Source organism: Zingiber officinale, chromosome 10B (assembly GCF_018446385.1).
Source record: "Zingiber officinale cultivar Zhangliang chromosome 10B, Zo_v1.1, whole genome shotgun sequence".
NCBI lineage: Eukaryota > Viridiplantae > Streptophyta > Magnoliopsida > Zingiberales > Zingiberaceae > Zingiber > Zingiber officinale.
The window spans coordinates 95,649,171-95,661,768 of record NC_056005.1 but is presented as its reverse complement, the minus strand read 5'-3'; the positions used below and the strand labels follow the sequence as shown (position 1 = coordinate 95,661,768).

General features: G+C 38.1%; 2 protein-coding genes across 2 annotated transcripts; both read right to left on the bottom strand.

Annotated features, from left to right (window-relative positions):
• Positions 1–2,425: 2,425 nt before the first annotated feature.
• On the bottom strand, positions 2,426–6,999 carry LOC122029982 (WD repeat and HMG-box DNA-binding protein 1-like). Its single transcript, XM_042589126.1, has 12 exons — positions 6,434–6,999; positions 5,194–6,293; positions 4,880–5,056; positions 4,669–4,782; positions 4,335–4,439; positions 4,123–4,257; positions 3,992–4,047; positions 3,823–3,928; positions 3,634–3,750; positions 3,430–3,556; positions 3,205–3,335; positions 2,426–3,125 (listed from the first exon to the last, which is right to left on the bottom strand). Exons 1-12 carry the CDS (start codon positions 6,705–6,707, stop codon positions 2,661–2,663), a joined length of 2,907 nt encoding a protein of 968 aa, XP_042445060.1. The 5' UTR covers positions 6,708–6,999; the 3' UTR covers positions 2,426–2,660.
• Positions 7,000–7,307: 308 nt separating this feature from the next.
• On the bottom strand, positions 7,308–12,195 carry LOC122029985 (uncharacterized protein At1g32220, chloroplastic-like). The gene is made up of 10 exons (XM_042589130.1): positions 11,784–12,195; positions 10,642–10,702; positions 10,442–10,530; positions 9,773–9,828; positions 9,639–9,694; positions 9,198–9,291; positions 8,383–8,462; positions 7,949–7,991; positions 7,765–7,856; positions 7,308–7,682 (listed from the first exon to the last, which is right to left on the bottom strand). The coding sequence occupies exons 1-10, from the start codon at positions 11,792–11,794 to the stop codon at positions 7,509–7,511; spliced, it is 756 nt and encodes a 251-aa protein (XP_042445064.1). The 5' UTR covers positions 11,795–12,195; the 3' UTR covers positions 7,308–7,508.
• Between the last annotated feature and the right edge of the window lie 403 nt (positions 12,196–12,598).

Genomic DNA, 12,598 nt, shown 5'->3' with positions numbered 1-12,598 from the left:
TGAATATTTTTCAATATATTAAGTATATGTTGTAGTAGTTATAAAACTGTAGTTACTATAACATATATAACAACTACAAAATTATAACACGTCTGACTAGTTAAAAATTTAGATAAAAATAATAATGAGAATAGTACTGGGTGTAGAAGGGCAAATGTATATGATTGAACAATGAAAAGAGATACTCTTTGATAAAAAAATAACAAAATTAAAAAATATATATATATATATGTGAGAGTATCTTTATGACTAAAAAAAAGGTGTCATTTTTTACCCAATAAATTTATTGGCTTTTGTAGCATATTTTTACAGAGTATATAGAAATTTGAAAGAAAAAAAATACGATCTCTTTTTTAAATTGTTGACTTTAATTGTTTACTAAAAGTCTGTCAAAATATAAAACATTATCTATTTATAAATCTCCTCAATACATTGTGGTACTATAATATCGTTACTAGTAACTTCATTTCTAAATAAAGATCGTAAAATGAACCATTAAAATAGAATAGTTGAGGAACGTTGAACCCTAAAGGTGGAAGATTGGAGTCTGAGCAGTGGAAGATGAAAGCAACTTTAAGCAAGGTTCTTTGATAAATCATTCTTTGTTTTTTAGTTGGTATCGGTTTTCAGTTTACACTGATTAATTTTAATTTTAGGATAATCGATCTGATCCCACGAAAATTTCTCATTAATCATCAGGATAAATCATGAAGCGCTTACACTAAACAACCCATCAGTCCAATTTTCTTAAATCAATTGTCCATTAAAAAAAATCATTCAATAATTCGCACAAAAAAAAATACACATATTCAAGGACAGATGTAGCATATGATTAGGGGGCACAAGAACCCCCCCCCCCCCCCCCCCCCCCCAAATTTAAATTCAACCCCTCAAATCTAAAATTCTGAATCCGCCTTGCACATATCTTACGGACATAGGATAAATCATTCATATACAAAGGACAATGTGAAGGGAGTTAAATGATTAATAGTATTGATTGGGTTGTCTTCACAATGCATCTTCCTCTTCTCCTTTCCTTAAGGATGGGGCAAGGCATTAGGGCACCAAACCCCTAAAGTGCCATACAAGGCAATTATGGTGGTGCACACTATCTTTATAAGAAATTTTATTATATATGTTGATTCATTTGAATCTAAATATAGTTAATTCACATAATCAAACTTGACACGAACTTAAGAGACTAGGCTAATCGACAAACTTCTTTTGGCTTCTTTTGTTCAAAATCAATTCAAACAAGTCTACTCTTAACTTTTCTTTTTAGCCAACTCCATGCACATATGAGAGTTTAGGATTTAGGATTTAGAATTTTCGTCAAAACAAATTATAGACGCAAGCAACTAAAGTGGACATCCAACCTCTCAATGATGGTAACAAAAGGATTTGCGACCAACAAGCCATGGACAAAATGCAGATGTCACATGGCACATGCCCACTATTTTCTAAAACTTGAATTTGGAAGGACAAGAAATTGGTTCTATGATTAGTGAATTGAATGCCTACCTCAATTGTAATTTGCCAACAATAAATTGAATATTGCTACTATTTTGTTTACAAAAAATTCTAAGGAAGAGATTAACTCTTGTTGTCGTCAAGAGATCGCTTAACCTTAAATGGATTGAGTGAGTTCATTGTTTTTATCTTGCGGGTTTATGGGTAGTAAATTTCCCTCTTTTTCCAATAATTTGAACTTTTGGAGCAATGGCCACTCAATCGAATGAGTTTGAAACAAAGAAGATAATGTTGGTTCAATGTACTTGTGGATAGAATGCTATCATTTTGACACCCAAGACCTAATCAATGGTTAGAACATCCACCAATCATTTGCTTCACGAGCCGAAGGAAGGGGCTCCGAGTAGGACTGACCATCGATGCCACGATCACCTCTAACACCGTATGATTGAAGTTTCAATTGTCCTAAAATGGCATCCAAAGCTTCCATGTATAGTATCCACTTTACTCGTACTACATGATGTTTGATCAAGAGCTCATCTCATCCATGGAAAAAGCTATGAAGTGTGCAAAATGTGTTCAATGTTTGGTTGGTTTCCTTTTGCCTTTCCTGTGAAAGGATCTATCTTTTCCCGGGAAAGTTTGAAGAAGGGTTTCCCTTAAAATGAGCACTTAGTGCTTTCATCTCTAAAAGTGATGTGGACACCATTCTTGGCTTTTGAGAATCTAGTGAAGAGTTTCGAGCTGATTAGGGTTAGTTTTAGACAAAGCAAGTTAGGATTGCATACAAGAGGTACAATTAATCATACCCGAATCATCGAGGAGTTTGGCAAGTGTCTAGTCTGTGCATTTGATGCATTTCAAACTCTTAAATAAAGTTGTACTTGTTCTATTACAATCAAAAGATATAAACATAATAACTGAAATTGAGAATCTCTCAGAAATCTCACAATTCTAGAACAAAAAATTCAATCATTTTGTATCATTTTTGCAAATTGAAATCCAATTTCATGCTTCAACAATAAAACATGGCTATAATGTTCGTTAAACTAGGATCCTCTTGATTTGGTCATAAAACTCTTAACATCCATTTACAGGTTTGGTAACTTTTGGGACAAAAGCTCAAGGTGTAAAATTCATGAAATCAGGCCTTAGAATTAAGAGGCGGCGATGATGCTTGAAGCTGAATTTTAGCATCTCTTGTCTGCCTTCTCCAGCTTAGCAAACGGGTTTATTGGTTTTTGAGGTTGCTTTGTAGTCTTCCTAGCAAAAGGATTTGTTGGTTTCTGAGGCTGCTTTGCATTGTTGTTCCCCCCTTCCAAACTGACTTCAATTGGCTTCTCGCCATGGCTTCTGCATGCCTCCAAGTTTTTGCTTTTGCTGTTTGCTTCATTGTTTGCGAGTTTGTTAGCTGATGCCTTTGTCTGATGAGGTCTGGCTTCCTCAATTTTGGTGACTTCACAACTATCTTTTACTCCAACAGCATTAGTCTTATCTTCTGTTGTTACTTGCTTCGATAAGTGTAGGTGAGCTAGTTTGGGTGACGGAGACAAAATTGTACCCTCAGTTCTAATGACACCCGATGGCAATGAGACATCGACTGCAGACACCCGAGGAACAATGGCTGAAGTTCCAAATCCATTCAACAATCTTTCCTGAAAAGTTAGTATTTGTTCCTATAAGAATTAAGTGGCTCCAAGTCAAGTGTGAAAAAGTTACTCGACAAAAAATTACCTCTAGAATAGCATTCAACCGTTCTGCCAATATGGGAAGTTTGAGCGCCGTAACAAGTTTGATTGCACCTCTGACTGATTTCTCCAGGATCAGCAAATTAGCCAGCTCAGTAGCCCGAACAAGCTTATTACCTTCAGTTGACAGCATGAATAACAGTAATGATCATCTGCTGAGCACATAGTTTTGCTTAACTGAGAGTTTCAGACTTAGAATTTGCATTCTTACCATTGCAACAACTAGCAATGAGCCTCAATATGCATCGGTCGATGGCTGTTTCTATGTTGAAGGCCTCATCATCAAGTGCATCACTATTGAGACCAGCCATAGCCAACTCTTCGATCTTCTCCTGGGTCTGAGTTATACAAAATTCAGAACTAATGAGCAAGTAACCATCGTAATTAGCCAAGTGGGAAATTGAACAGGATGAACCTTTGAGAGATTGAACTGATTCATTAAGAGTTCACTTTCGAGATCGGAAGCGCCAAGGTCAGAAGACGCGAGAGGAAATGAGAAGCTTAGTAGCTCGAGAACAGGTTTAGGCATCACCTGGGAACAAGTAGATGCAATGTTAGATGTAGAACATTTATCGATAAATGGAAAAGGAATTTGAATCAGTACCATCGGATAAGTTTCGGGGGATTTGCATATGATACAGAATAATTTGCTTTCATTCAGACCAACTATCCAGTAATTTTCATCATCAGATTTGCGAGCTTTAAGAGCACTGCAACAATAATAATATCAATATCATAGCCAATGTAAACTATCTAAGCACAAAGTGAGGCACCTGAAGATCGGAAGCCAAGTGCCTCCATACTGATGGCTGAAAACTCTGAGCACTCCCTACGAAGATTCACCGAGTTTATAATGCCTTCGAACCAAAGATAATGTCCAGATTAATGCTTAAGTTGAACATACCTTAGAATCATATGAACTTAATTGTCCTTCCTCACTGAACCCAAACCATGTTAAAGAAGAAGAAGGGCTTAGTGGTAGGCAACATTTGATGACTTCGGTTCGTTTCGATATTTTGAGTACTCTAACTTCAAGCATCTGCAGTCAATACGACGACACCAAAGCATTAGATTAAGAATGTTGTAATCCAACTGACAACAACTACATTGACAAACCTGATCTCCTGAAGGCAGACAAGCTGAAGCATGAGTGACTATGGCCAAGTTATCCTTGTAACCGGCTGCAGTCACCACCGGGCCATTTAGGCAGAGAATGTCTCTCTACAAGGAAGATTGATCGACATGTCAACAATATACCCTGTTGTTGGTGTATATACCGTAGCATAAACGATAAATGAAGAAATCAAAGATGAAATAACTATATCACTAGTTGCATGTGCAAGAAATGAAAAGTATTTCCTAAAAATAAGCACAAATGTGACCTTGTGATACAATCAACATAGCTACCATACGAAACTGAGAAAAAAAGATTGTTTTAACATATTCACACCTGCAAACCGCCTTCGCTGAAGATGCGCAGACAATTAAGGTTGGTTACTGCAGCCACCCAGCCAGTTCCAAGTGCCACAGCCTTCACTTCCTCTCCCTCAAGCCTCATTGACCACTGAACCATATAAAAAACAAACAAATCTAACAATGTTAAGAAGGCATATTGTCTCTATTGTTGATGCAAATGCCTACGGTGGTCTTACGATTCTTACCTCACTGTTATTGGCCCAGCTAGCGAAAGGCCGATACATAAGAGTGCTCATGTTATTTTCTCCTTTGCATGGATTTGAAAAAACACTTCCATTTTCATTCAGAGCAGCCATTGTAAAACCAAAATAATCAGTCATGGCAGGAACTCTTGGACCTCTTCCAGTATCATGGAAATCAACCTGTGAAACCATAAATAGGATGTATTGATCAATCAATATGAAGCCACAGATAGTCTAGAGCAGCTTAATTCCTTAAATCAAGCACAAAAGAAGCTTATCACAAAAGCAATAAGATAGACAATAGAACCTGCAATCACCTCTATGTGGGAGTATCCCTCATTTTCAATTGTGGTGATACTTCCAAGCATATTATAGGCAAGGAAATGCCGCTTCCCGAGCTGTGCTGGAGTAGAGCCAGGTTGAAAGGCTGCTTGCATTTTTGGCATTGAGAAGTTCAAAGAACTTGCACTATCTTCTTTCGCATATCTAGCATGCTTCTTGTGTTTAGCAGTGTGTCTCTTTCGAGATTCAATCTGGCGCAGCAGTGCATCCTCCCCATCACTATCTGCATCAGTAACCTCATTAGATGCAGATTGCTTTCTCAATCTTTTCCTGGTTGTTGGGGCAGATTCATCATGACTCTCATCAACATTATCATCCAAACTTCCAGAAGCACTTGGGCTTTCATCATCTTCGTCGAATAAATGCTCATTTTTGTCTCTAGCCTGTGCAGCACCTTCTGTTGGAGACTTCATGCATGAAGGAACGGCAGATTCCCATATGCCAAACTTGCACATTACATCAATAACAGCTAAAGCATTTCCATTTTGCTTCCAGGCGAAGGAGCAGATTCTTTCATCAAATTTATGTCTTTCGATATCTTGCCTGAGATCCACATCCCATATCAAGACCTGCTTGTCCAGTCCCGAAGTTGCCATGTATTTTCCATTGGGAGACCATGCCAAATAGCAAACAGGCCTTTCATGGTCACCTTTCAGTGTGTACAGCTTCTCCGCTGTGTCTCTGTCATACATTACCACATCATTCTTCAGCCCTGCAACAGCCAAAGTTTCACCGCTTGGGCTCCAGCTTATCACGTTGATACACGAAGGATCTGCATCGCAATTACGCGCGATGGCCTTCAGCGTGTGCACCTGCTTTCCTGATTGAAGTTCCCAATATATGACAGTACCAAGTGAATCGACAGACGCCAAGAACTCATTCAATGGATCAAAAGATAGACTAGTCACAGGTCCTTTATGTCCCTTAAGCACCTTGGAGATCGTACTATCTATGGTCGCAACCAGTTTAATGCCGTCGTCATCACCAGCCGCAGCCAGCAAACTTCCAGATTTGTTGAACGAGAGGGCTCTAATTGGTAAGGTGAACCGAGTAATGTTGCTCTGAAACTCTCCTTCTGACCAAAGCAAAGGAAAACTTCTTGAAATCAAGAAAGAACGGAAAAGACCGAATTTTGAAGTCAAAATCGGGACAAAGAATGGAAAAAAACAGACTTTCAAGAACGATCTGATGAGGGTAATGATAGGATTGGCATACCCGGAAGGGTGTAGATCTTGACGGAGTGATCGATGGAGCCGGAGGCGAGGGAAGCGTAATCAGGGCTGAAGGCGAGGGCCGTGACTCCGTCCTTGTGGTAGCGGAGCTCCTTCGCGGGGTTCGACAACTGGGAAGCGTCGTGGATGAGGATGGAAGGGTCAGAGGCGGAGGCGGTGACGAGGTCGCGGCCGTCGGCGCCCCAAGCGATGGAGCAGAACGCCGGCGACCCGTTGCTCTTGTGCGCCTCCCGGAGCTTCAGCGACGTTCTCTTCATGGCGGCCCTCTTCTGGTCTCGTCGCGGAAGCCAAGATCTGGTTCCGGTTCGCGATCGTACCGATTTCTAAGATTTGCATCCATGGCGGGAACTTTTCAATAAAAAGCGGGAGAGAGGACGATTTTGGCGGGAACAGGGAGGGGCCTTCCACGTCACTTTTCAAATTTTATTAATATTTGAAAAATATTATAAAAATTAGAGAAAAAAATTCTGTTTGCACTTCAGTTTCCACAAAATTATCAAAAACACCCCCACATTATCAAAAGTGAAAGAAAAGTACATCATGCAAAGATAATATGAATGAAGCAAAAAATAATTTCGCTCATTCTGAACGACCCTCATCGTGTCATTATCTCTTCTTTTGTATATAAACCCTCTTAACTCGATAGAAGACTTGAATATATCGCACATGCAGTCACACTACAACCATAAGCCACTTATAAATCATAGCTATCGTCTTTTTATTGTCGATCACATCATCGTCAATAGGGTTAGTTCTTGTTGTTGTGGTTGCCTCAAGGAGAGTCTAATAGAAATCACCGTGACTAATCGGAAGCCATACCGAAATATGAAAATCATGGTAATGCATCAAAGCTCATGTAAATGCTCAATTCAATTCTATGAGTTTTATTAGTACTTTCACAACAATCTCTTCAATAACATTTGGAATGATACTTTGAAGTTGAATAGTTTTCGGCTCCATTTTGATCCACACAACAACAATTCGAGAAGAACACAACAATTCGAGACATACACTACCTGTCTTTGCTCGGTTTTCTGAATCACACTAGCAAAAGCACATCACTTTTGTTTGCTCAATCGGATCATGTCATGAATCTCTATCGCGCCATGAGGAAATGCTGGATCGGTAGCACCTCTCAGTGCAAGTTTTGCGACTGCAGCAACGCTAATCGGAGGTGTGAAGAAAGGGCCCACAAGCGGCAGACGGTAGAGAGGCCCAAAATGCTGAAGAACCTGCAGAACAGAAGATTACCATATCATTTCAAGTCCCAAACTCTCTTTTTCAATCGCAAATGTATATGGATGATGCTTGTACCATCTCAAATGGCGCAAAGACTGGCCATAATGGTAGCTTCATACTCCCAAGTTGCTTCGTTCCATATACATAACCCGGCCTGAGAATTACGCCTGTGAAAAACAAAGTTTGAACAACTTTACACTTCCGCTGTGAAGGGTGTCTATCTGCTTCAGAAATATATACTAGAAACACGAAGACTGACATTTTTCGGGGAACTTCGACTTCAGTTCTGCTTCAGCTAATCTCTGCACCATAAAGATAACGATGAATGATACGGGTATAATGATACATGTAACAAGTGATCTAACAATCCCTATAGCAGTATACATTTTACGTAATGTATTGCTTTATTTAACAAGTGATTTGTGTGTGAATACATGTGTTTCTTTATTACCTTTCCCGACTTAAACACATAATTGGGTAAACAAAAAAGATATATAATGGCATGATTTGTTAACTACGCCTTTTGTTTTTGCATGCCGTAAGGGTAAAGGTAATCGTGCACTACTATTAGTGCTGAGCATGCATTATCTTGTCAAAGGAATAGGATATTAAGATTCCATTAAAATATTTTCATGAATCACCTAAAGTGTAGCAGATGAAACAGGAATAAACAAACGGATTTGGAAACCAAACCTTTCCCTCATGATATCCTCGAATAAGGCCTTCCACCGCACGAAAATCAGCAGCTGATACAAATACAAATCTTTCCACACCTGCACAAAAGAATGATTGGGTAGTGAAATCAAAGTTTTGGCTTGCTTCATAAATTTCTAGTTTGTGAGATAAGAATTTCCCGATCGAACTAATATTATTGATAAACATTAATGTTATGTTAAAATGAAATAGCTCAATATTAGATCAATGAATCAATTTCATCACTATTATAGACTCTTTGATAGAATCAACTAGCTCTGGGTTGAATGACATTTAACCCCCTAACAACATCAGTGTGTTTAGACATCCACTAGATTCACCCAAGCTTCATCTTCATTGTGGATAGACGGCCTAGGTTTTATGATTCAAAAGGATCAAACTTTAATGATTCTCAATTCATATTTTTCATCTCAACGGTAAAATAACTAATCTTGCCTCGCATGAGACCCTCTCTATTCCACACTCATGAAATCAAATAAACTTAATTATCAATTGACATCTAAGAATAAAGAAATAGTGAGAATTCCATATTTCTCTCCATATCTCAAAGATAACCATGGAATAGCAAGCAGATGCAAAGATTTAGTCTACACAGATTCAATGATTGGCTATATGATTCACACACTGCCCTTTTTCATAACAATTATTATTCAGCTTCTGAGGCATACGATCAGCGATTACAAATTAGATTATTCACATTATTTTAAAAAATTTATATTTTATGCACGACAATTAGAGATAACTATGTTAGTTCGAACTTTGAAGAATAAGAACACGGAAAGCAAGATGCAAACCTTTTTCAGCAGCAACTCTTATAGCATTGATGTTTGCAGTCCCATTCATCTGTATCATTTCTTCATAGGATCCAAATCCTCCAACCAGAGATATCTGTGATAATTTATCCTCCAGTTAAACCCATTAGTAGATACAGTAATATGTGACGACATAGATACAAGCCCAAGAGTCCAGCTAGGTCAGTCTTTATGTATCGAAATTTAATATTTGAAAAGAATATTCAATCTTAAAATCAATAAAAACCTGCGCAAATGAATATGTACTTTGTATGGCTAAAGGCCAACACAAATCTTTATGTTTATTTCTCTCCTTTTTTGTTCTCCTTAACGTTGAAGATTAAGCATTTTTCATAGCACGGCATAGTATTACAAAACGTTGTTATGATCCAAAATGCAATTTAAACAGTATGCATAATAAAGAATTATACAAGCGATGCATACCACAACACTGACACCAGTCATAGCCCCCTTCAAAGATTCAGGTTCAAGAAGGTTCCCTGCCAAATAGGAACAAGCGTTTAAAAGACAGGCTAGAACATTTAGAGAGTGAGAATATTAGTCTATTAGATACTAACCTTTGTGCCACTCAACTTTATCAGCCCAAGGCTCACGTGTTGAAGACCTTCCAGACCTGGGTAGTGGAATAAAGTGTCAAATAAAAAGAAGCATCAATATATATCGCAACCAAGGACTATCATGTAGAAAGAATTTGGCCAAGCTAGGGCAGGAGCACACAGAGACTTAAATGAGTAGAACATTTATATAAATAAGAACAATACATTCATGAACAAATAAATACAAAGGCTGATTGATTCAGAAAAACTCCATTCTATGAAGAGAATAAACTTCAAGAGTTTCCCCTTAGTTTTGGTAAAATTTATAAGAAAAAGCAAGGATAACATTCCAGAACATAAATAATGAATCGATTAACTTAATAACAAAGTATACTCCATAGGAATTGAGTTGATTAAACCACAGACAAAGTATATTCTTTCATCATCTAATACTTTTGACAAAATTGGCTGTTCAACGTCGATGCAGATTTAACTAATCAAGAATACACTTCAACCACCTGGAAAGTTTCCCCAAGGAACCAATAATTTAAGAATGATTGAAGGTAGCTTGGCTCAATACGAATAAAGTTGCAATTATAGAAAAAGTATAAGTAGGTATTGAAACTCTAAACACAGGAATCAAGATGTCATGGCTATGAAATGGGAAATGGATGGTCGTAGATAAAGCACCTGCTAAGACTTGAAACAGATAAGCCTTGATCCAAAGCCAGTTTGCAAATTTCTGTGCCAATGAAACCATTGCCACCAAGTAAAAGTAACTGCCATGCGAACGATATAAGTTGGGAGACAAAGGGGGAAAAAAATGGTGTTAAAAAAGGCTCTTAATTCTGATAAGCAACAAAGAAGTTGAGCATGAGATCCAAAATTACCTTGGTTGGTTGAGTTGCTCCCTTCACTACAAGAGGCTCATGAAGCTTATTTGAACTGGACCTGCAAAAGAAAAAGTCCACACATTTAGCTAAGTTTTCACGTGAATTCACAATGACCAGAAGAATTTAACTAAGTATTGCTCAATCTAATAGATACTTGAAAGCCCACACATTTATCTATAATAAAATTCTTAAAGTGTTCCATCTTTATATGATAACATCTTTTATAATATGAATGATAATTATAAAATGATGAAAATAACAATAGCTAGAGATGGATGATAATAACAATAATTTAAACGGATTCTTCTACTTAGGAGTCAAAAAGAATATTATATAATTGAACTTTTTTTAATATGGAATGAAAAAATTATTTGCTACAGAAAATAATTGTTTCTAACCAAGGTTGTTGGAACCAAGATCCTACATAGGAATGGTAATCTGGAAATTGTAGATTTGTAAGATCCTAGCCCAATTTAGATCCTACTTGAGATCCAAATCATCAAGATATTTGGATCATAAGATCCTAAGATCCGGATTGCAATTTTGATTTTTGATTACCATGGTCTTACTCTAAACCATGATGAATTTCCCTTCTCTTGTGTATTTATGTTATTCTCCCGTGATCGATGCAAACTTCACCACTTCGCCTCGTGATCTTGTAGTGGAGGTAATTAATTCTGCATTCTAAATCCAATGGATTTGGATCTACGGCTACATGAGGTAGTAGATTCTAGAAAGAGGTGTTATATCAATCTCCAACCTCATCAAATTTCAAAGGCATTTTACTGCGATCCCAAGAGATTGAGAGTAGATAAGAGCAAATTTCCTCAAGGCTACACCATAAAGCTAAAAAAAATATCCCAGTCACGGACAGCTATTTCTTAAGAGCGCAGTATTCAATTACCTGCCTAGCAAAAGGGAAGGATATCTAACGAACAGTAGGGAAACAAGATCGGTTTAGCACAGATACTCAAACGCGAGTAGAGTGTCAGACACATGGATTTGACTCGCAATAGATGAAGAGTAAACAAAGCTCTAAACTTTATCCTAGGTCATGAAGAGCAACCAACGGATCACCTACAAATAATATCCGACAACAAACAGATCATAAATTGGGGAGAAAAGCAAGAAGCCCTTACTGCGATGCCATCGTTGTAGCCCCAAACCCTGCTCCTTCCGATTCGGCGGCGGTACTGCTGGAGGAAGGCAAACAAAGCCGCCCCTTTTATGGTCTCGAGAAGCTGCTTCTCCGGATTGACCCACTCCTGCTGCTTCTAGATCGCAGTTGTTGATTGTTCGCATATTTAACGACTTAATAACTAAAGAAGCGATGACTTTGACGGCTTCTCGGACGTCGACCAATGCAGCAGCCTCTCGCCATATCCATCTACACCTTCAAATTCAACCATGCGTACCAGTCAAAATCAAAGCTTCCATCAGTTTTTGGTCATCCATCAGACTTTGACGGCTTCTCGGAAGTCGACCAGCGAAACGGATGCACCAATGCAGCAGCCTCTCGCCATATCCATCTACACCTTCAAGTACCAGTCAAAATCGAAGCTTCCATCAGTTTTTGGTCATCCAGCGAAAAAAAAAAAAAAAACTAGTTCTTTTTTCTTCGCGTGACTCAACGCATTTTTGTTGTCATTGAGAAGATTCTGGAGGATTACATGGATTTACTTTTTGGCCATTGATCTTTGCGCATGTATTAGGACGTCTATGGTGGAAAACCCTCCAGTGAGGTTTTTTTTTTATGAGGGCTGCTTTTCTCCCCCCCGGTCAACCCACCTCCTCCACCTCCCCCCTCTCTCTCTCTCTCTCTCCCTGCCAAAAGACGCATGTACCCCTCCACCTCTGCTTTTTGTTTTTTTGTTTTTTTTTAAATTTCATTTAATTCTCATTTTGTTTTAATTTTTAAATTAATTTTATTTAAAAATAACTCTCATACAATTAT

Bases quoted from the DNA above. Each gene is read 5' to 3' on its own strand.
- LOC122029982 (XM_042589126.1), bottom strand. From the start codon at position 6,707: ATGAAGAGAACGTCGCTGAAGCTCCGGGAGGCGCACAAGAGCAACGGG. The intron at 4,258-4,334 runs GTTTGTCAATGT...TATTGACTGCAG, and splicing joins GTCTGCCTTCAGGAGATCAG to ATGCTTGAAGTTAGAGTACT. The intron at 3,557-3,633 runs GTTCATCCTGTT...TGTATAACTCAG, and splicing joins ATCAGTTCAATCTCTCAAAG to ACCCAGGAGAAGATCGAAGA.
- LOC122029985 (XM_042589130.1), bottom strand. The intron at 8,463-9,197 runs GTTTGCATCTTG...TCTTTTGTGCAG, and splicing joins AAGAGTTGCTGCTGAAAAAG to GTGTGGAAAGATTTGTATTT. The intron at 7,683-7,764 runs GTACAAGCATCA...TCTGTTCTGCAG, and splicing joins TCTTTGCGCCATTTGAGATG to GTTCTTCAGCATTTTGGGCC.